Source organism: Canis lupus, chromosome 2, assembly GCF_048164855.1.
Source record: "Canis lupus baileyi chromosome 2, mCanLup2.hap1, whole genome shotgun sequence".
Taxonomy (NCBI): Eukaryota; Metazoa; Chordata; class Mammalia; order Carnivora; family Canidae; genus Canis; species Canis lupus.
Window position 1 is genome coordinate 62,353,166 of NC_132839.1, and position 25,640 is coordinate 62,378,805.

At 53.3% G+C, this 25,640-nt stretch overlaps 1 protein-coding gene across 1 annotated transcript; it reads left to right on the forward strand.

The window, feature by feature from the left end:
- The first annotated feature begins 3,250 nt into the window (after positions 1-3,250).
- On the forward strand, positions 3,251-15,596 carry LRPAP1 (LDL receptor related protein associated protein 1). Its single transcript, XM_072803565.1, has 8 exons — positions 3,251-3,544; positions 7,483-7,627; positions 9,705-9,829; positions 10,783-10,903; positions 11,301-11,459; positions 12,461-12,543; positions 13,904-14,080; positions 15,269-15,596. Exons 1-8 carry the CDS (start codon positions 3,323-3,325, stop codon positions 15,329-15,331), a joined length of 1,095 nt encoding a protein of 364 aa, XP_072659666.1. The 5' UTR covers positions 3,251-3,322; the 3' UTR covers positions 15,332-15,596.
- The last annotated feature ends 10,044 nt before the right edge of the window (positions 15,597-25,640 follow it).

Below are 25,640 nucleotides of genomic sequence, written 5' to 3' on the forward strand. Positions count from 1 at the left end.
TGTGTAGATGCCCCTTATTAAGTTGAGAAAGTCTCCTTCTAGTGCTAGCTGGCTGAATGATTTCATCACAAATGGGTGTTGAACTTGTCAAGCGCTTCAACTACATTTATTTGTGAATGATACATGTTCCTTCTCTTTCATTCTATTAATAAAGAGAATTATATCATTCCACTTTGAATTATGAAGCCAAACTTATGTATAGATTGTAGAATTCTATTTGCTAGTATTTTGTTATGGATTTTTGTATCTGTGTCAATGAGGAATGTAGCTCTGGAATTCTCTTGATCAGAGGCATGCAATAATTGTGTGACTTGGCAAGTCAAACCCCATCTTGTGGTCTTCACTTAGCAGTCTGTGAGGTAAAGACGCACAGACAAGATGATCATTCAGGACTTTTGGAGAGCTGGGATCAATTTTTGGTCTGTGAACTTTCAGCTTCATGATGCAGGAAGCTGGAAACTCACTGCCTTTGACGTCTGCGGTCTGTGGCCTCTACGGGGGCCCAAGAGGTAAGAAATGCCATGAATACCCTGGATTAGTTCTTCCATCAGACCGGCTGCCTGAGAGTTCCATGTGTTTAAAAACAAAAGCAAAGGGGCACCTGGGTGGCTCAGTGATTGAGTATCTGCCTTCAGCTCAGGTCTTGATCCTGGGGTCCTGGGATGGAGTCCTGCATTGGGCTCCCTACAGGGACCCTGCTTCTCCCTCTGCCTCTCTCTCTTTCTGTGTCTCTCATGAATAAATAAATAAAATCTTTAAAAGTGAATAAATAGGGCAGCCCAGGTGGCTCGGAGGTTTAGCACCACCTTTAGCCCAGGGCGTGATCCTGGAGACCTGGGATCGAGTCCCACATCAGGCTCCCTGCAGGGAGCCTGTTTCTCCCTCTGCCTGTGTCTCTGCACCTCTCTCTCTGTGTCTTTCATGAATAAATAAATAAATATTAAAAAAATAAAAGTGAATAAATAAAAACAAAAACAAAACTTCAGCTGAGTGAATTTGCCAATCTCATTGGCTTTATTAAGCCATTCCTTAATTGGACAGCAACCCATCCAGCAAGTAGAGGGAGCTCCAAGGAGATGTACAAAGGAATTGTTTATAGGAAGGGGGGTGGGGCAAGAAGTTATAAGCAAAACAAAACAAAAAAAGGATTGTTTCAGGCAGTCACTTTCCCTTAGGGGAAGGGCAGGGGGTCTTACCATGCAGATAACCTCAGCTTCCTTTGGAGATTATTTCCTTGGTACTGACCAGAAAATTCTTGGCTGACCAGTTACAACTACATCTCTGGGCGAGGTTGGAACTGAAATGAGGTTAGATATTAAGCCTGATTTGGTGACTTGGCCTACCGTTACTCCATTCTTAGCCTGAGGTTTTCTTTTTAACAGATGTAGCCATATGATTGCTTCTAGACAGTAGGACATGAGCAAAAGGGACAGGCCTGGCTCTCTATCCCCTCACCTATGAGATCCTCAAGCTGTCTCTCCTTGTGCCACTGGGAAGCAATCTTGGAAGGTTCATGTTGAAGATGGGTCCCCACATCACCACTCAGAGGATAACTTTTGATTTGTCGTGAACACGGAAAAGAATAAACATCTATCCTCTTGGGGTCTGTATGCATTTATTAGGTAACTAATAAAGAGGATAAGTGCATTAAATGATGTAGAAAAGACATCAGGGTTCGAAGCTGACAGTCAAGAAGGAATTCTTGAGACATCTTTGGCACAAAAAGGTGGTTTCATTAAAGCAAGAGGACAGGATCCATGGTCAGGAAGAGCTGCCCTGGGGTCATGAGGAGTGGCCCATGATAGACTTTCCAGTTGGAAGGGGGTTGAGGAGAGTGTAAGTTTCTAAGGAATTTTGGAAGCAAGGTTTCCAGGACCTGGAGGGACTAGTTATTGTTGAGGAAGGGTCATTTATTACCGTCTAATAAAACCTGAGTCTTCAGACCCTTCAGACGCATGTCAGTGGGCCATAGGTTTGAGGGATGATCACCAACATGTATCTTGGGGGTTAGAGATAAAGGAAGTTTCTAAAGGAATTTTTGTATGTTCCAGTAGACTCACAGGATCCTGGGGTTGGGCTAGGATTGCCTTTTGCCCTCAGCAGAGTATCAACATTGAGGCAGCTGAGTTCCTAAAGGAATGTCACTCGGCCTGTTTCAAGGACTTGTCAGTAGGCTGTAGGGAGTAAGGAAATTTAATAATTTCTCTTCTGACTTTGTTTCACACATCATTCAATATGAACAGCCCAGCTGCTGGAGCCTGTACCCCGGATAAACTGGACTACCAGTAGGTAGACTGAAGTCAACCTTTGCCCAAAACAACTAAACAACCCGGCAAAATACGTGAAACGATGGCTCTCCAGATCCTGGGGTTAGGTGGAAAGGACAGCAAAGCCCTCCTTAATTGCAGGGACTTTCAACCCTCTCTGGACCACACAGGGCACAACGTTGAAGTAACTAAGTAGGATTCCTCCTAAGCTGCTGAGGTTTTCTCCACCCTTCCTCTATCTTCATCTCCCCTCCAATGCCAAAGCCCTCCCACCCAGGCATAATCTGATGCTCTGGGAGGCCTTGCAGGTCACTCTTACCAGGTGGGTTCACCCAGTCCCCTCTCCTGCCCAAAGCCCCTATTTGGTGCTCCTACTGGGCCATCTACCTGGAGCCACCTGAGGGCAATGACCTGCAGCTCCTCCCAGGGCGGGCCCAACCCCAACACATGGGCCCTCTAGGCTGAACTTGGTTTTTGTACTAAAATGTAGCAGGGTGGGAATGAGGCAGGTACACAAGTATCTCTGATACAGAAAAAGTGCATGGAGGTGTACGAGATGCAGTTCACACATTGTTGGGGTGCAGCGCCCCCCGCCCCCCAGGGTGACGCAGAAGGCTCCCTATCACTGCCGCTGACACAGGAACCATCTAAGTCTTCCGCCAGACTGTCCTGACTCCCGAACCTGGAGCAGAGGGGAGGGGCCTCGGGTCATCCCCGAGCCCGGGTCCGGGTGGTCAAGGGGAGGACCGGCTCAACCTCGCCATCTCAGGCAGAGCAGCCACAGGCAGAGCAGCCCCAGGCAGAGCAGCCCCAGCGCGCTCTGCCCACGCGTGGGCGCCCGGCAACTCGGGGCCGCGGTGGTTGCCCAGGAAACGACCACGTGCCTCCGCAGGGTTTGGTGGGCCTCGTAGTCCACCGGCGGCCTCGCTTGGGCGGCCCGCGCCGGTAGGGACTACAACTCCCAGGAGGCCGCGCGGCGGGGGCGGTCCCAGCGCGAGGCGGGGGCGGGGCCTCTTCGGCTGGAGGCGCGGGGTCCCGGCGGCCAAAGGAGGAAGATGGCGTCGCCGAGGCTCTGCCCGGGGTCGCGGGGGCTCCTGCCGGCGCCGCCGCTGCTGCTGCTGCTCCTGCTGCTGCTGCTGGTCGGGCCCCGGACGGCGGCGGGCCACGGCGGCAAGTACTCGCGGGAGAAGAACGAGCCCGAGCTGCCGCCGAAACGCGAGTCCGGCGGGGAGTTCCGCATGGAGAAGCTCAACCAGCTGTGGGAGAAGGCCCAGCGGGTGAGAGGCGGCCGCGGCCTCCGGGGATCCTGGGGGCTGTCGGGCCGGGGGCGTCCGGGTCTGCCGTGACCCCGGGGAGTGCGGGGCCCGGGCGTCCCGTCAGCGGTGATCCCGGGGAGTGCGGGGCCGGGGCGTCCTCTGTCTGCGGTGACCCCGGGGAGTGCGGGGCCGGGGCGTCCCGTCTGCGGTGACCCCGGGGAGTGCGGGGCCGGGGCGTCCCGTCTGCGGTGACCCCGGGGAGTGCCGGGCCGGGGCGTCCTCTGTCTGCGGTGACCCCGGGGAGTGCGGGGCCGGGGCGTCCCGTCTGCGGTGACCCCGGGGAGTGCCGGGCCGGGGCGTCCCCTGTCTGCGGTGACCCCGGGGAGTGCGGGGCGGGAGGGGCGTCCCCTGTCTGCGGTGACCCCGGGGAGTGCGGGGCGGGAGGGGCGTCCCCTGTCTGCGGTGACCCCGGGGAGTGCGGGGCGGGAGGGGCGTCCCCTGTCTGCCGTGACCCCGGGGAGTGCGGGGCGGGGGGTGGGGGGCGTCCCCTGTCTGCCGTGACCCCGGGGAGTGCGGGCCTGGGGCATCCCCTGTTTGCTGTGACCCTGGGCCAGCAGGGTCCTGGGGGTGTCCCCTGTCTCCAGGGTAAGGGGGTCTGGGTCTCCTCTAGTCCTGGAGGTCTCCAGGGCCTGGTCCTTTCTCTCTTATGGTCCTGGGGACCACCCGGCCTGGGTCTCCTCTATCTTGCCAGCCATAGCCTAGTCTAGTGCCATGATGCCTGCCTTGGTTTGCAGCTGCCGCTGCGCGGTTGGGGTTGGGGTCCTTTGAGAAGACCCTGAATGTCACTTCTGGTCTAGTGAGCCCCGACTGGGAGCAGGGAACTACTGCTGCATCATCCCACCTTGGTGTCTTGACTTTCTGTGAGATTATCCAGTTCCTGTTTGATAGAAGCGCTTAGGAGAGCTGTAGGCGGGGGACAAGAACCAGGGCTACTTCTGCCTAGTACTGTGGGTCTTGTGACATCTTCCAGTGTTGCAAGACTCCTGAGCAGTGTGGGGGGAGGGAGAGGGCTGTCCCCAGAGCTTTGGGGTTTGAGTGAAGCCATGGCTTCTCCTCAGTGGGTTCCTCTATGGGCGGCACCCACCCACCTGCGCACTAGTCTCTGGCCGGTGTTGCCCTGCTCGGGGCTGCCTTGTTTGGGGCTGGGGACACATCCTGGGCAGGCTCACACACCCAGTTCTGTGAGCTCCAAGCCCTGTCGGGTTCTTATCCTGCCCTTGTGATTAAAATGTGTTGAAGTGTTGTCCTCTGAGGTGGGAGGGCCAGAAGGAAGGGGAGATCCTGTTTCCCTCCCCTGGTTCTCTGTAGGCCACATTCCTGGAGCAGGAGGTGCAGGTCGAGGTCCTTGTCCTGACAGCAGCTCCCAGGCAGGCAGGCCCTGTTCTGTCCTTGGAGCTGCTTCACCGTGTACCAGTAAGATCAAGTATATAACTGTGACACCGTCCCCGCCTCAGGAGCCATAAACATACCATTTGTTTGTGACGAGTGCCTGCCTTCCTGTGGGTTGGTTTGTCTCTGGATTAGATGATTTACCTAACTGTTTAATATTGAACACATTCTGTTCTGTGTTTGATTTTCTACTGACTAGTTCTTTTCGTGTGAGGCATTAACATTTAACTTGAAGTTAAAGAGGTTGAAAGAATCCAGAGAGTGGGTGCCAAGTGTCTGCACATGACCTGTATCTTTTCCTCCTTTTTGACGGGACACGATGGCTGCTGTGTGCGGGCATTACCACTTCAGGTGGTGTCTCCCGCGCTGAGCTCACAAGCCTCTGTATGTCAAAGGAAGGACCGAGTTGTGAGACACAGCGTGTAATTCAGATCCCCAGAGGCTTCAGACGTGAGAAGCAGTGGTTCACAGGGGCTGAGACAGTAGCACACAGGTGGGCACCAGAGTCTGCAGCCCATAGGGCTCCTGGCTGGATGCTGGGAGATTGACTCCCCGCAGGGCCCTGGAGACATGGACAGATAAGAAAGTAAGAGGTGAGTGGGGACCTCTACTGAGGTCCTCAGATCTGTCCCCCGACGGCGGTACTAGCTGGCAGTCAGAGAGCACTCAGGTCCTCTCCCTCTGCAGTCCCCAGGAGGGACATCAGGGCCATTGCACTGTCACACTAACCACAGAGGGCAGAGCCAGGAGCCGGGCTCTCCCTGTCCTTGGCTGTGGCTCTCGAAGCAGATAGGTCCCAGGCTTAGATGACAGACCTTATGGATGCCTGGACTTAAGTGTCGTGTCCTTGGTATCCTGGGTGGACTGCAGGCCTGCCTTTCCCAACTCCTCACCTCCTAGCACCCTACATACCCTTCCTGGGAAATCAGCCTGCCCCACACCATTCCAGTTTCTCCGCCGTGAGGCTGCAGCCCCAGCCTCCCCAGGGTCTGATGTACTCCTGAGAGTGCCCACAGAAGAAATCCTAGGACAGAGCTCAGGCGGGCAGGCGAGATTATTATGTAAGCCCACCCTGGATGCCATCTGAGGAGCCTAGGGCATCTAGGTGCACACAAGAGGCTTTGAAAGGAAGGGTTTGGGGCTCAGGAGAGGTGGTAGGAGTGGGGTACTGTGGAGACATGCCTGTCCCAAAGAGCCAGCAAAGGAGGGGCAAACCAATGGAGCAGGGTCAAAGAAACTTCTAGAGAATGAGAAGAGCTTCCCGCCTTAGGCCCTGCGATTCATTTGGTGCTTTTTTACTCCTGAGGAACTTTCCCTGACTAGTCTTCAAGCTGCTGGAGGGTGGGGCCCAGGTTTTCTGAGCATCAACAGAGAGGCCTAGCAGAAGCTGAACCAGGGTCACCATGATGACCCTTTTAATCTAAAAAGCACGTTGGCCGCAGTCTCCCCATCCCATGTGGTTGGCAGGGGGTTGCTCCATCTTGTAGCTTGTTCAGCAGCCCACCAGGGTCGCACTGGGTACCCAGGGAACACCTGCAGGAAAGGGTGGCATTGCGGTAGGTCATGGTGCCTGAAGTGCCATCTCAGCTGAGACTTCCTGAATGGCAGGTACGGCCTCATGAAGACTGGTGGAATGTTGTGGCCAGATGGACCAGCCTGGAGCACATTTGTCCCGCCGGTCTGGGCTGAGCTGATACCAGTCAGCAGGAATGGCAGGAGCAGGGCCCAGTCTCCTCTTGGCCTCCCTGGGCCTTGGGCTTGCTTCCAGAGCCTCAGGACCACCTAACACAGGCACAGTCTCATTCCAGCCTGAAGCCAAGGCCCCGCCCCACCATATTGTGGGCTGGGTCGTGGGGCAGAGACACCGCACTTAGAGCCTCTTGTCATTGTGTCATGAGTGAGTCCCTTGCAGGTGGAGGCATTGGTCAGGCAGGTTCACTAATGGATCTCAGTGTGGAAGTTTGCCACAACTCAGTCCACCATCCTCTAATCATCAAAGTTAATTTTTTATCATACTTGCATGATACAAGGAAAAGGTAGCAGTTTCCTCCCATACCCAGCATTCATGTCCCTGCATCCTCCCACCCCTATACCCGGTCCCCACAGATGTCCAGGTGCAAGGGGCGGGGGGAGACATCCTGGTGCAGGAGCTGGCCCTGCAGCCGTAGCTGACCTTATCGAGAGGAACTGGCAGCCCGTGCTCAGGCCGCTGATGTCGGGTAGCTCCTCACAGACTGGGCATTTCTGGATCATGCCCTGCCTGGACCTCTTCCAGTGAGGCTGGAAAGAAGGCTTCACATACAAACTGGTGATCCTCCCTCTGCAGGGTGGCAGTCCCCCGAGGGTCTTGCCCGGGAGCACGGGTGGGATTTTGACCTGCCAGGACCATGCATCCCCCTGCTCATTTTTGGTTGTTCTGAGTGCCCCTCGCTCAGGGTCACTGTCTCCCGGGTGATGCCATTGGTTCATCTTGGGGCCAGTTGTCAGAATCTTCTGCTCTTGTTCTGTAGCTTCAACTTTCTCCTGTGAAACTGTCCGAACTCCACGCAGATCTGAAGATGCAAGAAAGGGATGAGTTCGCCTGGAAGAAGCTGAAGGCCGAGGGCCTGGATGAAGACGGAGAGAAGCAGGCCAAACTCACTCGCAACCTCAGTGGTATCTTTCTTTCCCCCTTAGCATGACAGGGAGTTAGGGGGGCATCTCCTGGGCCCTGTAGCCTTGGCTGCCCATGCAGACGTGGTTTATGGCAGTAGGGGAGCAGGGCCACCTTGCTGCAGCCTGCACAGTGGCTCACCTCCAACCAGCAACCAGCTGTGGGCACGGCTGCTGGGCCGTTTTGTGAGGCTCTTGACAAAAGGTAGGCATAGTTAGGGCAAGGGTTCCCAGGCACATTGACACACAAGCAGTGGAAGGCCCTGCAACTCCTTGGCCCAGGAGAGAGGCTGGGGCCACCCGGTTGCCTAGGATGGAACTGTCTCACCTGGAAGAGAGAGTTGGGATGGTCCTATAGCCTGGAAGTTGGGGGAAGTCGATTTCAGATCATCTGTAATGAAAATAACTTTCTAACAGAATAGAATGTATTGAGATGGGATGTGGTGAGCTGCTTGTTCCTGCGGGTATTCAAGACAGAGCAACTGTCTGCCCAGCCTCCAGTATGCAAAAGATGTGCGTCCTCAGGACTGAGAGGTCTCTCAGGCTCCCTTTCCGCCTCCCTCCTGTGGCATGCTTCAGGTGGGGGTTAGGACTCTGAGCTCACTGCCCAAGAGCCCCTGTGTGCAGCTGAGTCTCGAGGCCGCTCCTGCGCTGACCAGTCTTGCTGTCGTCCCTCTAGTGAAGAGCAGAGAGCAGAAGTCATGTCCCCATCCTGCCTACTGGTGCTCTGGCCTGCCACCTGCCCCAGGACATGCACACACCCTCACCAGTCTGAGCCTGCTGCAGCTCCCCACAGAGCCCAGCTTGGGGGCTGGAGTAGCCATGGCTGCAGTGGCCACAGGTGTGGCTGGACCCAGAGTCTGCCCTGTAGGCCACCCACCATCCCACATGCCCACGGAGCCAGACACTGGCTTCCTCGGACATGGCAGCACGTGGAGCACACGCCATCTGTGGTAACAGTTCTTTCCTGAGACCAAATGCTGTATGTCCACCTGAGCCTCTGAGGTACTTACTGCCCGCAGTCACAGCTGTGAGCACGGCAGGACATGAAGCCAGGGTTTTCAGACTCCGCTCGTGACATTTCCCCAGCAAGCCTGCATCCTTACCGTCAGACTTCACAAGACACCTACCAGTTGTTAGGTCACATTGGGCATCTGCTTCTGGGGTGAGGACATAGGTCTGCCTGCCATTTTACATGACCTCATTCTAGAATGGTGAGACATATAAAGAAACCAGAGCAAGATAGCAGAAGGGGCAGGTGAGGAGATGCAGGATAATTGCACCCAGTCAGAATGTTTGGGGGCCATCCAAAGGGCCAGGAAAGAAAGCTCTGGAAGAAACTAGCCCCCAGCGGATGGCCCGGGGCCTGGACAGAGGAGCATGAGGGTATATAGGGGTCAGCCAGCTCTCATCTCCCTCCTGGGGCACATTCACCCCGGACTCCCACTGCCTGGGCACATCCTCCTGGGCACAGCTTCCCACCCAGACAGCATCCGAGTCCGTGTTCCCGGTGGAGCCATCTGCATTCTGTTTGGGTGGTGTGTGCTTCCCGGGTGCCAGGGGGACAGGGCAGAAGGACTCCAGAGACTGGGAAGCTGGAGCACTAAGGCAGATGCTCTTGAGCGATCTGCTCTGCTGCCCAGACTGGCCACCCTCACCATGCCCAGCACGGATCCCCAGGTGCACCACAGGGGAGCCAGGGCCCCGATGTCCTCACCCGAGAGCAGAAGAGGCAGGGCTCAAGGCTCCGTGGGCCTCTTCCAGCTCCAGTGTTTATTTCTGGCTCCAGTTCCTGCTGAACGCAGCACAGCTGGAATCCAGAGCCTTCTGCCTTCCAGGCTGGTGGACACCCTGAGACTCCTGTGACTTGCCCTCTGAGGGATCCGGTGCAGCTTCAGATGTGGAAGCCAAGGCCAGGCTGAGCCCAATGACCTGGTTATCCTTCCGCCCCTCTTGCTGCTCCTCTGCGTGCTCAGAGGCTATTCACCTGTCGGGAGCGCAGAGCCTGGGGGTGTAGGCTGTCCTCAGTGCCAGGCAGGTAGTAGCCAGGACTGGAGTGATACCTCCCTGTCTCTCCTAGTGATCCTGGCCAAATATGGTCTGGACGGGAGGAAGGATGCCCGGGCTGTGAGTAGCAACTCCCTCAGTGACGCCACCGAGGACGACAGCCTGGAGGACCCCAGGCTGGAGAAGCTATGGCACAAGGTAACCCTCACTGCTTCCCATAAACCCTGAACTGTGCACCCTAGCATTGAGAGTTCAGGAGAGCTGCTGGGGGCTGCTGCTCCGCATAGGAGCCTGTTAGAGGGCGTCTCAGGGAGCAGGGCTTTCTTCTTGGAACCATGGGGTTGTGGCCACAGTCTCACCTGCTCAGAGAAGGAATTCTGTGTGGCATGGCGCTTCGAATGACAGAACGGGCTGGATAACCTGCAAACACCCAGGCTCGTGGTGTCACATAGGCTGCATGTTTTATGGTGTCCATTTAGTTTTGGGTTTGAGTCTGTGTGGTGTCTGGTTCAAAAAGGTATGCTCACAGTGTGGGCTGGGTGTGTGGGCACTGGGCTCACAGCATCTGGTCTCCTCTGGGGGCGGAAACCCCAGGTGGGTGAGGGCAGGTGGTGGGACCAGGTGGTGGCTGGCTGCAGAAAGTCACTCACTGTCCTGCTCTTAATCCTCCAGCTCCTGTCCAGGTTCTGTCTGGACCGCACTGAGTGGGGCCTAGAATCAGACTTCTCACAGCAGCCCATCGTCCTTGGTCCAAGGGGTGGAGTTGGAGCGGGAGAGAGGGAGGGTCCGCTGTGGAGGGGGCTGAGCCCCGGACCCACAGTATTCATGTCACCACATAGCTGTGTATAGCAGGAGGATGCCGATGAGGCCACTGGCCTGAGGTCCCTCCCAAGACGCTGCCTCCCCTCCTGGGGGATCCTGCAGCTCCCCACACTTTGATGGTTGTCACCTTTCTATCGAGTCTGGCGACAGGTCCTGCTGCATCCCCTAGTTAAAGGGTCATCTAGGCGAGAACGCACCCAGCACTTCACACAGGAGCGGGGTCCTGCCCCATCTGAGGGGATGATCAGCGGTGGCGCCTGTGGAATCACGGCAAACAGCCTGAGGGGTGACCCGGGGTGGGGCAGGCTCACAGTGTTCACTCCTCCCAGGCAAAGACTTCAGGGAAGTTCTCCAGCGAGGAGCTGGACAAGCTGTGGCGGGAGTTCCAGCACCACCAGGAGAAAGTGCGCGAGTACCACGTCCTGCTGGAGACCCTGAGCAGAACTGAAGGTGCCCTCCCCACCCTCCAGAGCAGTCCTGGGGCCGTGGGTAGGGCAGGGAGCTTCCCTCAACGTCGGCCCCATTTCTGAGTGGTACTCCCTTCCGGGGGATTCATCGGGGCGCCTCTGACAAGAATGTTTGGTCAGATGCAGTGATTTGGGTCATGGGCCACTGTTGCTGCCCACCCCGCACATACATGAGTGCCACCTAGCCCCAGGGCAAGCCGCTCTGGGAGGGCACCGTCGTCTTGGACCCAGAAGCCACATCAGCAAACCGAGTGTCAGGGTGCAGGGTCACAGGGGTCAGCCCAGGGCCCCTTCCTCAGAGGGCAGTCCTGGAGCACTTCTGCTCCTGCAGCAGGGCAGGGTGGGTCCTGGCCACAGCTCACAGTGCCTGTTCCACACAGAAATCCAGGAGAATGTCATCAGCCCCTTTGACACAAGCCGCATCAAGGAGGATGTGCTGCACAGCAAGCACGCGGAGCTGAAGGACCGGCTGCGGGGCATCAACCAGGGCTATGACCGCCTGCGGAGGGTCAGCCACCGGGGCTACGGCACCCAGGCCGGTGAGCACACTGCTCCACTTCAGGCCCTGTGTGGGGGGATCGTGGCCATGTGGCCCACACTGCCCTGTGGTGTGGCCCTGATCCCCATGGCCAGCTGCTGTCCACCCTGCTCCCGCCCCAGGCCAGGCTGCCCTTTGTTTCCAGCGTCTTGGCTAGTCACCTCTTCTCCACCATGAGCCCAGGGGCATCCATGCGGCAGGTGCTGCTGTCCACCTGGGGACATAGCGGGTCAAGCGACACGGTGCTGGGGTGGCCACTGTACCTCTGCCCCTCTGCACCTGAACCACCACCTTCTAGGATCCTCACCTGGCCAGCTCCTAGTTCTCCTGGAGTCTGCTGAGTCCTTCAGGAACATTCTCCATGGGCCCCTGAGGGTCTCGGGCAGGAAGGGGTCAGCTAAGGGAGGGGGTAGCAGCTGGTGGCATGGCCCCCAGGTGGGCAGCTATGACTCACTTGCTCCTAGTCTGCTCCAGGGAGGGAGGAGAGGTGAGTGGCCCAGCTGGACACCCATCACTGCATCTGCTCATCAGCACTGGTTGAGGTCAAGGAGTTCTTTCCTTGGTGGTTGGTTTTGCTTTGGAGCCTGAAGGATGGACGGTGGCCTAAGCTTCAGCCCAGAGCTATGGGTAGACTGACACAGTCCTGGCCCAGAGGCCCCAGGAACCCTGCTGTCTCTTGATTCCTACTGCCCCTCCACCCCCAGACGGCTCTGCCAAGGGGGACCCTTCCTCAGGGGTGCAGGGAAATGCTGGTGGGTGCTGCAGACAACAAGAATGTCACCGAGGTCACGTTCCAGTGGTGCCTCAAGCCACAGATTGGACATGCACGAGAACAACACTCAGTTTGCTGCCAGATGGCACTGGACACACACATACACATGCATTGGTGCATGTGGCACATGCCCAAGTCCAGGGACGCTCACACTCGCAGTGTTGTCAGGGCCCCTGGGCATCATGGGATGCCACCATCCAGCACTGGGCCTGCTTTTGCCTCTTTGCCAGAATTTGAGGAGCCCCGAGTGATCGATCTGTGGGACCTGGCCAAGTCCGCCAACTTCACTGAGAAGGAGCTGGAGTCATTCCGGGTAAGGAAGGTGCTGGGTGGCGCTGGCTCACAGTATCTAGTGACACCTCTTCTGTTGAACTTTCTAACGTGGAAAAGACTCTGAACTGCGGTGTGAGTGGCCAGTGTGTTCACAAGCTTTTTTCCTTGTGTTCCTCTGCCAAGCTGGTCGGCAGCCATGTGGAACTGCCATGTTCACGTCTGTATGGACAATGTTGGCTCCAGTGGATGAGGGTCTGGCTCCAAGGGCATGTGCCCAGCTTTGGATGCACTGAGTGTGAGGACGGAGGGCTCCTGCAGGAGCATTGTGGGTTGAGAAGTGTCTGGAGGAGAACAGCAGACCCCATGTGGGGCTCTGGCAATGGGCCTGGAGAGAGGGGCCTTTCACTTGCCCAAGTGTCACCTCAGTGGGTCAAGCCATAACCACACCACTCTGGGCCAGTGTGTCAGGGATCCGAAGGGTGTGGGCAAGAGGCTGCTGTTGGCTAGGACAGGACCCCGAGGTGGGCACTCCAACTGGGGCCTGTGGACTGAGGTCATTCTGCCACGTGGGTCCTAGAGGCCACCGCTGAGCTCACCACAGTTGACCCCATAGTCACGGGGGTGGGGAAGGTGGAAAGGGAGACAGCCCCTGTGGTGGGGGGATCATCGGCAGGTGGGAGACGCAGCAGGGAGGTCAGTGAGTGTCCAGCAAAGGTCCCTGTATCTGCATCCATCCAGAGCTGGGTGGGCAGGGCCACCCTTGTGGAGCTCAGCCCAGTTCAGAGGGACATGTATTGTCGGCCCTTGTGGCCCCCAGGCAGGCCACTTAGCCCCGCTCTGGAGGTCTAGAGGAGGTAACAGCTCAGCCAAGACCAGGATGTGGAGGACCAGCCAGTGAGACTAACCCAAGAGCACTGTGCAGGTAGGAGCAGCAGGAAGGCAATGTTGCAGAGTCTTCCAGAGTGGTGGCTGCTCCAGATGGGACAGAGGCTGTGGGTCCAGAGGACAGGGCAATGCAGCCAAGCCCAGGCCTCAGGCTGGATTTGGGCTCGGGGTAGAGGGAACCAGATGCCTGGCAAGGGCAGATGGCCTGCATCTCTGGCAGGTGGGGACGCTCCCCTCCCCCTTGCTTCCACGTGTGCTGCTTCGAGATTGGGTGGCAGCAGGGATGGCACCCTGAGTGTCCCGGGCAGGTCACACGTTGAGGGGCTTGGAGTGTGTGCCCTCAGAGAGGGTAGCCCCTGCTTCCCCATGCTAAGCGCTGTCACCCAGCAGGACTGGCTTGCTGCCCTGGGCCTGTAGCTGCCACTTGTGCTCTTAAGGGGTCAGAGAGGCATGCCAGGGGGGCCGGGACACAAGGAACCGTTGGGGGACTTTCAGCTGTTGAAATGTTATTCTAGGAGGAGCTTAAGCACTTTGAAGCCAAAATTGAAAAGCACAACCACTACCAGAAGCAGTTGGAAATCTCACATCAGAAACTGAAACATGTGGAGAGCTTTGGGGACCGGGAGCACGTGAGCCGGAACAAGGAGAAGTATGCCATGCTGGAGGAGAAGACCAAGGAGCTGGGCTACAAGGTGCGTGCACCTGGCTCTGTGTGGGTACTGCTCCCGCCTCTCTGGTGGTTGTGTGGGCTGGTGGCACCTGGTGGGGTGCCCATTGCAGCCACACACCCGCTCCCACGGGGGCCAGCACTGGGCCATCCCCTTGAGCCTGTTTAGAGCCAGGGGATACCTGTGCTGCCAACTGGTGCTCTCAGCCAGGTGACCCTGCAGAGGGTATAAGCATGAGACAATGGCTTTGGTCCATATCACAGGAGGACGGTCCCCTGAGAATCCCCATCCTCTCATGGACCAGAGACCGTCCCTGGGCAGTGGCAGGTAGCCTGAGCAGAATGGGGTCACTCTGGGTCTGGTTAGGTCATTCGTGGTGACCCACAGATCAGGTGCCCGTCCAGCCACTGAAGCGTGGGCTCTGCATGCAGAAGAGCCTCTGGGTCGGACTAAGCAGGAACAAGCAGCAGGGCAGTGTGGACGCTCCAAGGAGCTGGTAATAGGAGGAGTGGGAGCCAAAGGTGGCACTAGGGTGCACAGAACAGTCTAGAAACAGATGAGGTGGGTTGTCTCTAGAGGGAGAAAGGGAGGAGGGACCTTCCTTTGTGTCTCATTCTCTGGAGCCACAGGGATGTGCCATCTATTCAAACACAAAAAAACTTTAGAGTGAAATGAGGCAGAAGTGCCACGGAGGAAGGGCGCGTGGGTCTGTGCCCACGTTTGGCAGCATATCAGAAAGAAGGTAAGCAGCGGCGTGGGAGGTCGGCTCCAGAGTGATGTCACAGGGCAAAAGAACTTGCAGCGGGGAATTGGGCTGTGATGGAAAGGGGCAAGCGAGGGCTGGCCCCTGCTCACTGCCGTGGCAGAAAGACATGAGCCGGGTAGAGAATCATGTGCAACAGACTCGGCTCCATGGGGTTGGGGGCCGGCCAGGCAGCATCCCTGTTCACTGCCTTTGCAAGTGGCTGGGGCTGACGATAGAAACGTCACTCTTCCCTCCAGCGTGATCTGCTCTGCGCTGTTTGTTTCTAGTGGGCGGTCATGTTCTAGTCAGCGTGGAGCTGCTTTTGTGATTTATTTATGACGGTTTCCGGATGGGTGGACTTGTAAATTAAGAAAAGCGGGGAGCTGAGAAGTTTGCAGTTTGAAGTCTGTGTGTCTCATGATATGGGACAGACGGCTGCTGGGTTTACACTGTGTCGTTGTTTTCAGGTAAAGAAGCACCTGCAGGATCTGTCGGGCCGCATCTCGAGAGCTCGCCACAACGAACTCTGAAGACTGCAGGAGCCCGCTGGCGGGAAGAAGTTGGGGCCGGGGGCCAGGCGTCCGCCTGAGGACAGGCCTGGGTGCTTCGGGGCGGCACCTGACACGGACAGGACCCTGGAGGAGGTGTGAAGGGGACCGGCCAGGCGTCCTTCATGCAGAAGGACAGTGAGCAGTGGTGTGCCAGATCGTGTGACTCTGCCCCTGGAAGTACTGTGTTCTTAAAAACATGTCACGGGGTTTAAATGGTCATGATCTAACCTGTCACTCGATGGTCTCACTGCGTCTACGACTCGTTCCTCTTCCATCCCCATTCCTCGCTCCCCATCTTCTCTGTGGGACATGGGAGGGCCCAAGAACCATCTGGGGCCACAGTCTCCCTGGTCTGATACCCAAGACCACTGTGGAGTTGAACCTCGCTGGGACAGGTGACCTCTGGCACGGGCCTGGTGGGGGCTCCAGCTGGCCCAGGGGCCAGCTCTCTGCCCAGCTCTGAGGACAGGCTCAGGAAGAGCCCCAGAAGCCTGAGGGGGTCGTGTCCAGTGAAAGTGTCTGTCTTGCTGAGGTGAGACAGCCCCACAACAACCCTTCTCTGGCCTCATAGCAGGCGGTCACGTGGGGATCTGACACAGTACCCAGGTTGGAACCTGAAAGGGCTTGACCCAGTGCTGCATTCAGCATCAACGGTACCCGGTCTCAGCTGGCACGTCAGGATCCCCCAAATACAGATACCCTGTTAGCCATTATTATAAGAAGAATCAAGTCCATGGGGTGCATGCTAGGACTTCGTGTGTCAGGATGCAGTGAAACTGAGCAGGGAGGTGGTGGCACAGTGCAGGCCCTCCCCCGCCCCAATCCCCGTGCCACTGGGCACGGGGCAGCCCTTCCTGCTCTGCTCCCCAGCACAGGAGCCTCACCCTGGGCCTCCACGTCATGTCTGCCATTGTCCAGGGCAGCTGGTGTGTCCCTTGCAGCATGCAGTAGCACACAAGGCTGTGGCCATCCCTGACAGGCAGGGCAGGGTGACTGACCCCTCAGGCAGTGGCCAAGGACCAGAGAAGGGCTCGTTGCCAGGCTTCCCCACAGCGGCCTATGGGGGGCACAAGGCCTGGGAGGAGATTGGGCCCAGGATTGGGAGGCAAGCAGAATAGGACACTTGACTCGGTTTACTATCTCAGAAACTGACAACTAGAGGGAGCTCTTGGCCTTCAGAGATGCCAGAGGACCCGATGGGTCTCAATGACTTGTCATTGCTCTGCTACTGGAGGCCACAGTTAACAGCGGCAGTACCCCCAGGCCAGGGGCCAGGGGCCACATTGCCTTAGATTCTAAGTGATGCTGTGAAATAAAACACAGATTCATAAAAGGACACAAAACACAGCTCAGTGAGTCCTTCCAAGCGAGTGCTCTGGAGCCCACCCCCAGGTCAACAAGTAGAGTACCTGGATACTAGGACACCCCCACACTCCTGTTGCTGACCGCTCAGCTTGTGTCCCCCAGAATTCATATACTGGAACCCAATTCCTACGGTGAGGGGGTAAACACTGGGACCTTTGGGTATCAGATTGGAGCCCTCAAGTAGGATCAGTGTCCTGACAAGAAAAGACCCCAGAGAGCTACCTGGCCCTCCACAGGTGTGAGCACAGAGCAAGAAGTCCACATCTGTGAACCAGGAAGCAGGCCCTCACCAGACCCCAACTGCCCGCACCTTGTCACTTCCAGCCTCCAGAACTAAGTCAAATGCCCATCGTTACAGCTGCCCCGCCTGTCTGAATTGTTAACGGAGCCCCAACAGACCCACTTTCTTCACTTAGGTTGGATTTGGACGTGTGTGTCGCGGTGCGGTGTCCAGCTTCTAGTTGGTGTGTTGATGTGATTCAGCCATGCCATCTAGCGGAAACGTGTGCCTCTTTGTTGCCGCATAGTGTTGCACTGTATGAATGTACGATGTGTTAGAGCTGTATCCCATTGTGGTTGAGAGCACGGCTGGGAATGCTGTGGTGAAGGTTCCTGTGCACACACACGTGTGGCTCCTGGGAGCAACAGTGATGGTCCTACAGGACGCATTTGTTCCAATGCAGAGGATGGTCCCAACTGGTTTTGCCAAGGACCTGCACTCTGCCACCAAGCAGCAGGATGGCGTGAGGGCACTCGGTCTTCCGTCTTTAGTCAGATGTTCCAGCTGCACATTCAAGGTTTCCAGCTGTAGACTTGCTTATCCCCGGGGCTTGGGGTGACTGAGCAGTGAGGGAGTACATGGGCAGAAGCACCGGTGCAGAGTGTGCTGTTGGCTGTGAGTGCCCAAATGGCTGTCTCCAGAACAAGCTGCCCACCTGCCAGGCAGCCGTCAGCTTTTCTCACCTCCGCTCACTTTCCCTGCTCATGCATTTCACACACAAGGGAGCAGACCATGAGGCTGTGTTTGCATGTCTGGTGTCTTCCACTCAGCATCTGTGCTTCATCCAGCAGTGGCAACAGGCTCCTTTCATTGCTGAAGGGCGTCCTGTGCCCGGATGTCCCCTGGTCCGGTTGCCGACCAATGCCCACTTGTTTCCTTATGTTCCAGCACCGTTTTTCATACAGATGTTTTCCTATTACTTGGTTCAATGCGTCAAAAATGACATGAGCATACATTTGTGGCTCTGTTTCTAGACTGTCTATCCTTACACTCTCGCTGTCTTGATTGTTAAGCTTGGAATCGGTATGCATTTTCTTCTTTTTTAAAGATTCATTACAGGTGTTTTGCATTTCCATATACATCTTAGAATCGGCTTCTCATTTTTTATAAAACAACTAGAATTTTGACAGGGATCACCTTGAATATGTAGCTCACTTTGGGGAGAATGGACATCTTAGTATCGAGTCTTGCAAGCCTTTCTTGTCTGTACCTGTTTATTTAGCTCATTTTGCAACTCTCTGTACACAGACCCTGCGTGTTTTCATGAGATTTATTCCTGGGAATTTGATGTTTTATGCTACTGTCAATAGTATGTTTCCGCTTCATTGTGTAGTTGTTTTCATAAGATGACCTTACAGGCTGTACCACAGATCCCTGCATGTTGTGAGCTATGAAGTTTTATAGATGCTTTATTATAGATTGCAGGGATTCTATCCTAGCTGGCTAGGAGTTTTTTGTGAATGAGTATTGAAAGTTGTCGAGTGCTTTTCATGCATCTATTGAGATGATCATAAAGGTTTGCTTCTTGACTGACTTACTGTGGTGAGCCTCGCTGATTTTCGGATGCTAAAATAACCTGCATTTCTGGACGGTCATGATGACTGTCCTTCCTCTGTGCAGCTGGATTAGATTTGTGGATGCTTGCCTAAGGACGTTTGCTGGTATCGCCTGAGGGACACTGGCCCATGGTTCTTGTTCTTGTCACATGCAGTCTGTCACGTTTGGTATCACATTGGACTGAGCCAAGCTGGGAGCAACCCATGCTAGGCTCTGCTGTGCTGTGTGTGGGCTTGGCCTCCTTCCTTTCTCAGTGCACAGCAGCCTTTTTGGGTGGAGCCATCTGGGCCTGAAATATTCCTCATGCCACAGTTTTTTATTAAGAACTGTTTTTAAAACTAGATACAAGGCTGTTTGGATTTTCTTTTTTTTTTTTAAGATTTTATTTATTTATTCATGAGAGACACAGAGAGAGAGAGGCAGAGACATAGGCAGAGGGAGAAGCAGGCTCCATGCAGGGAGCCCCATGTGGGACTCGATCCCAGGACCCCAGGATCACATCCTGGGCCAAAGGCAGGCACCAAACCGCTAAGCCACCCAGGCATCCCTGTTTGGATTTTCTAATACTTCCTGTGTCTTTATATGTTTGTTCAGGAGTTTCATCTGAGTTGTTAAAACGATATGTGTAAAATTGTTGTTCCCTGCTTAATGTCTGTTAGATCTGTGGTGATGTCCCGTTTTATTCCTGGTGCTGGTATAGCTGGTCCCTTCCCCCCATCTGGCTAGCTGAGGTTCTAACCCGTTGTACATTATATCCTCCAGAACCAGCTTCAGCTTCACTGATTTCCCTCTGTCATTTGCTAGCTTGCTTTCATCAGCTTTTACTTTCTACATGTCTTTTCTTATCTCATTTCTGTTTAATTTGTTGCCACTGTGCCAGCTTCACACCATGGAAGCTCAGGTCACTGATGAAGAACACAGATGGATGGACTACACAGTCAACAAGCATGATCTATTCATGCTTCCTGGAGAAAACATGTTCTTAAAACACATGGGACATTTTAAAAACTGACTGTCCTAGGACACAAAGCAAGTTCCAGAACTCCACAGCAAGGCTAGATGATACAGATCACCTTCCTTAACCTAACTGCAACTAAGGAGGGACTCAGTAATGAAAAGACAATTAAAATAAGTACATTTAGGAACTTTAGGAGTGCCTGAGTGGCTTAGTCAGTGAGGCTTCTGCCTTCAGCTCAAGCCCATGATCCTGGGGTCCTGGGATTGAGTCCAGCATCAGGCTCCTGCTCAGCAGGGAGTCTACTTCTCCCTCTTCCTCTGCCCCTCCCCCAGCTCATTCTCTCTCTCTCTCTCTCTCTCTCTCTCTCTCTCTCTCTCCCTCCCTTTCTCTCTCTCTCAAATAAATAAAGATAAATAAAATCTTTTTTAAAGGTTTATTCAGGAACTTTAAAAATACATATGGACCAAAGAAAGAATGATATTAGAAGGTAGAAAATACTTTAATTGAATGGTAGTAGAAATACTATACACCAAATTTGGGGGACGTGGTCCAGGTGAGCCTCTGGGGCAAATTGTGCAACCACAGATGCACTTGACAGGAAAGAACAAAGGGGTCTCTGACCCCAGGGATGAGAGGCTGGGGGCTCTAACTGACTGAAAGGAGCCCCTGCACTAGGGATTAAAAAGCCCTCTCTTGAGGAGCCATGGAAATCTGACAGCCCGTGAAGGTATGACCAAGGCATGATGGACCATGGGAGCTCAGGAAGGCGGTGCAGCATGAAACTGCACATCCACCCCAAGGACATGGCCATCCAGGTGTCCTGGGTTCAGGGCCACAGGCTGGTGTATGATGGGTGTCTAAAGGGAGAGTCTCCATATGAACCTGGACCCCTTGCCCTGCCCCAGACAAGGGGGGCTGGCAGGCTCCTGCTCAGAGAGGGTGAAGACAAGAGGGCCCCCATGACTTGGCTCTGGTGCTCCTGGACTGGCAGAAACTAAAGACCCTTCTCTGGGAGAAACTGTCATCCTCAAACAAACCCAAGCATCATTGTTCACAAACATTGACTTGAAAATAACCAAGTGAAAAAGACAGTAAGACCCCTTGAGTGAGAATAAGCAGCCCCCTGAAGACAAGAGATTGGGGTGACCAGTGGAAACTGTAACACATGATGATAGAGCAGTCCCATGCATTGTTTACAGAATAGAGGACAAACTCAAAACTATTTCCAAGAACAGGAAGCAACAGAATCACCTAACCAATTTAGAGAATCAAATAAAACCTAGATTCTGGAGGGGAAAACTAGAAACTTCTAGTTTGAGGAGAGAAATTCTCTTCAGTAAATGGAGCAACTTGTTATGTTTGGGGGGAAAGTCAACCTCACACCACATGCAAAAAATGATTTACAGTGATTCATAGGCCTGCATGTGAAAGCTGAAATTGTAAAGCTTCTAGAAAACAGGAGAGCATTTTCTGACCAGAGGGTAGACAGAAATACATGAAACAGGCCACAAAAGATAAGGAAACAAGGTGTTGTATGTCCTCAAAATCAGAAACTTCTCATCAAGATGTATCATTAAGAAAGTAAACCAGCCAACCAGAGAATGAGGAGCAATCACAATGCCTGCGTTTAAGACAGGGCTCAGATCCAAAATTATACACGCAGTATTTCAGTGGGCACAGGAATTAAACAGGGCTTTCACTGAAGAAGACCTCCAAATGGCCAACGAGCATAGTAAAGGTGCTCAACATCATTAGTCATCAGAAGAATGCAAATTGCTACAATGAGCCAGCACTACACACCCATAAGGATGACTAAAATTACACAGGCCCACACCAGCTGTCAGCAAGGATGGGCACCTACTGGAATTCTGTTGCTGGTGGAGTATGCAAAATGGTAAAACCACGTGCAGAACTTCGGCATTTTCTCACCTGTGCTCTGCAGGTCCTCTGCTGATCACACACGTTTCCAAGGGAGGGGAGGGTGTGTGCCCACAAAAGACCTACGCAAGAAAGTTGTCCAATTTATGATCAACTTGGTCTCATTCAAAACAAGAAAGAATCTAAATGTTCACCAACAGAATAGACAAAAAGTTCTGATATGTTTGTAGAGCAGAATGGGTGTATATTCATCTACAACAACATAGATGAATCTTGAAAACATTCTGAGCAAAAGAGGCAAAATGTGAAAAGAGAATTAGTTGCTAGGGATGGAGGTCAAAATAGTGGTCACCTGGAGAGTGGGCATTGCCTCAAAAGGACTGGGAGGAATTTCTGTGATGGGAAATGCCCTCTGTCTCACACACGTGTAAAAGTCTGTCAAGCTGTCCACATAAGATTTATGTGGCTTTCTGTTTGTAAATTGTAACTAAGAAGTTCCTCAAAGAGGGACACCTGGGTGGTTTAGCAGTTGGGCCTCTGCCTTTGGCTCAGGGCGTGATCCTGGAGTCCTGGGATCAAGTCCCACATCGGGCTCCCTGCATGGAGCCTGCTTCTCCCTCTGCCTCTGTCTCTGCCTCTCTCTGTGTCTCTCATGAATAAATAAATAAAATCTTTAAGAAAACAAATTCCTCAAAGAGATAAAAGTGCATCTGAACAATGATGGGGCACCATAAGGAGCAGGAATGAAGATTTGATAGCAAAAGAAAAACTCTCCGAGACTAATGAGATGACAGTGGAGGAAATCACACAAGGAGCCACAAAGAGAGATGGAATATCATACACACACTCAAAGGACAAGCTGGTGGGTGGTTCAGCAGTCGGAGCAGGACCCAGGAGAAGCCAGAAAGGAGACACCAAACTGTCCAAGAAGAGCCTGCATAGGGCGCCTGGGTGGCTCAGTGATTGAGCATCTGCCTTTGGCTCAGATCTTGATCCCAGAGTCCTCGGATTGAGTCCCACATAGGGCTCCTCGCGGGGAGCCTGCTTCTCCCTCTGCCTGTGTGTCTGCCTCTCTGTATGCCTCTCATGAATAAATAAATAAAATCTTAAAAAAAAAAAAAACCCACATAAACGAAGAGCAAGTTTACAAAACAAAAGGCCCCAATAGGAGATGAAAGTAATAACTGCAAGACTTAAGGGCGATGGAGGCAGAGATCAGGTTCCAAGTATTACAGGAAGAGAGAGGAGGGGACTCAGAATTTAAGAATGGCGCTGGATGGGGTGTCTGGGTGGTGCAGTCGGTTGAGCATCCAACTTGGTTTTAGCTCAGGTCATGATCTCAGGGTCACGAGATCGAGCCCCACGTCGGTTCTTGCTGAGCATGGAACCTGCTTAAGATTTTCTCTTTCCCTGTCCCTCTGCCCCTCAACTTTGCCCTCTCTCTCTAAAAAAATGAAAGAGAGAAAAAGGGAGGGAGAGAAGGATGAAGGAAAGAAGATTCAGTTTTAAATCACGTGGAATGGATCTCTGATACAAAACACTCAAACATTCCACAAACCAATGTTATTGTCTTTTGATAAACAACTAGTAGAAAGAGGGCAACCCAGGAGAGCAGGCAACCCCAGGAGAGCACACCCCTCGTTTAACGAGCACGTTTGTCTGACTTTGGACAGGGAGAGGGAGTGACCGTGAGATGCCATCTCGGTCACTGCAGCAGCCCGTCTTTGGGCCTCTTCTCTCACCGTGCATTTGTGGCCAGGTCAGAGGGCAATTTGGCAAAGCCCAGGAAGCCAGGACACATGGCCTCCAACCCAGCTGCGGCCTCCTCCACGGGCCCTAGCCCACCTGCATGCCCACTCTCACGAAGGCCATTTCGGGATATTGGAGCCATGTTGTTCCTGATGGTGCATGGCCCCAGGGTGTCCATGTGGACCTGGGACAACTGGACAGCACCTCAAGGTCAGAACTGCAGAGGAAGGATGGTCATGGAGGGGAAGGCAAGCCATGGGGATTCCCACTGTGTGTGCTGCTCACACAGACTAAAAATGTGTGAAGGGATGGTGGGGAGGAGGTTTGGGGAGATGATTGGGCATGGCGGTCACCTCTGGGACAGGGAGCCTGTGGGAGAGGCCTCAGCTTTTCCTGCACTGGGTTGTGTGTACATGCATGTGCAATGTTCTTTTTTCCCATCTATGTGTCCTAGTGTCTCAGTGAGGCCTCCGTCCCCAAAGAGAAACTGCATGGTCCTCCTGGATCCTCCGGAGAGTGAGCACTCATGTACACAGGTGCATAAACAAACTGCCGCTTTTGCCACACTGCACACCTCACCTTCCACCCCACAGCAATATCTTGTGGGGTCTCCCATCCAGGCACACAAAAGCAGCCTTTTGTCTTAATGGCTGTACAACATTGCTTTCACCAGTTTTCTACTGATGGGCAGTTGTTTCTAGTATTTTGTTTTCCCAAGATGAGGGTCCTCAACACAATAAAGGCCCTTTGTGATGAGCCCACCAGTACTACACTCAAGTGTATGGAAGTCCTACTAGGAGCCCTAGCCTTCCATGCTGGGAACCCTAGCCACAGCAACCAGATAAGAAAAAGAAATTAAAGGGATCCACAACAGAAAGGAAGAAGGAAAACACTATTTGCAGATGACATGATAATGATATGCAGAAAACCCTAAAGTCCACACACACACCTGCAAGAACTAATCAATGACCTCAGGAAAGTTGCAGGATTACAAAATCAACATACAGAAATTTGTTTCTATACACTAATAACATGCTATCAGAAATAGAAATCCCATTTGTAATCACATCAAAAACATAAAATATGTGGGAATAAATGTAACCAAGGAGGTGAAAGACCTGTACACTGGAAATTATAAGACATTGATGAGAGAATTCAAAGACCCAAATAAACAGAAAGATTCTATCCACATGGATTGGAAGAATGAATATTGTTCAAATGTCCACACTACCCCTAGCAATGCACAGATTTAGTGCAATTCCTATCAAAATTCCAATGGCATTTTTAACAGATATAGAACAAATTATCCTAATTTGTGTGGAACAACAAAGATCCTGAATAGCCAAAGCAATCTTGAGCGAGAAGAACAAAGGTGGAGGCATCATCCTCCCTGATTTCAAACTATATTACAAAGCTGTGGTAATGAAAGCAGTATGGTATTGGCATAAAAGCAGACACATAGGGGGTGCCTGGGGGGCTCAGTTGGTTAAGCATCTGCCTTCTGCTCAGGTCATGATCCCAGGGTCCTCCCTGCCGAGAGCCACCTCCTCCCTCTCCCTCTGCCTGCCCCTCCCCTTGCTTGTGCTCTCTCCCACCCTCTCTCTCTCTCTGTCAAATAAATATTTTTTTTAAAACCAGACATAGATCAGTAGAATACAATAAAGACCCTAAAAGAGGCCCACATATATAGTCAATTAATTTACAACAAAGGGGTTAAGATTATACAACAGGGAAGGGACCGTCTCTTCAAGAAATAATGTTGGGAAATCTGGGTAGCCACGTGTGAAAGGCTGGAACTGGACCCCTACCTCACACCATTGACAAAATCTAATGTAAAATGGAGTAAGGGCTTGAACATAAAACCTAAAACCATAAAACTAGAAGACAGGCAGTAAGTATTCAACATCTATCTTGGTGATGAGTTTTTGGATTTGACACCAAAAGTGAAAGGAAAAAAAATGGGACTGCATCAAACACAAAAGCAAAGGACACCCATCAACAAATTGAAAAGAAGCCTCATCTGATAAAGGATTACTATCCAAAATATATAAAGAACTCAGACAACTCAATGGAAAAATTTTTTGATTAAAAAATGGGCAGGGACGCCTGGGTGGCTCAGTAATTGAGCGTCTGCCTTAGGCTCCGGGCATGATCCTGGGATCTGGGATCGAGTCCCATATCAGGCTACTTGCAGGGAGCCTGCTTCTCCCACTGCCTGTATCCCTGCCTCTTTTTCTGTGTCTCTCATGAATAAATAAATAAAATCTTTTTTTTTTTTCAAATGGGCAGAGGATCAGAATAGATGTTTTTCCCCAAAGACCTACAGATGGCTAACAGGTATGTGGGGAGGTGCTGCACATCACTAACCATCAGGGAAAGACAAATCCAAACCACCATGAAATAGCACCTCTTGCCTGTCAGAATGGCCAAAATCAAAAGGACAAGAAACAACAGGTGTTGGTGAGGACGTGGAGAAAAAGGGGGGCCCTTGTGCACTATTG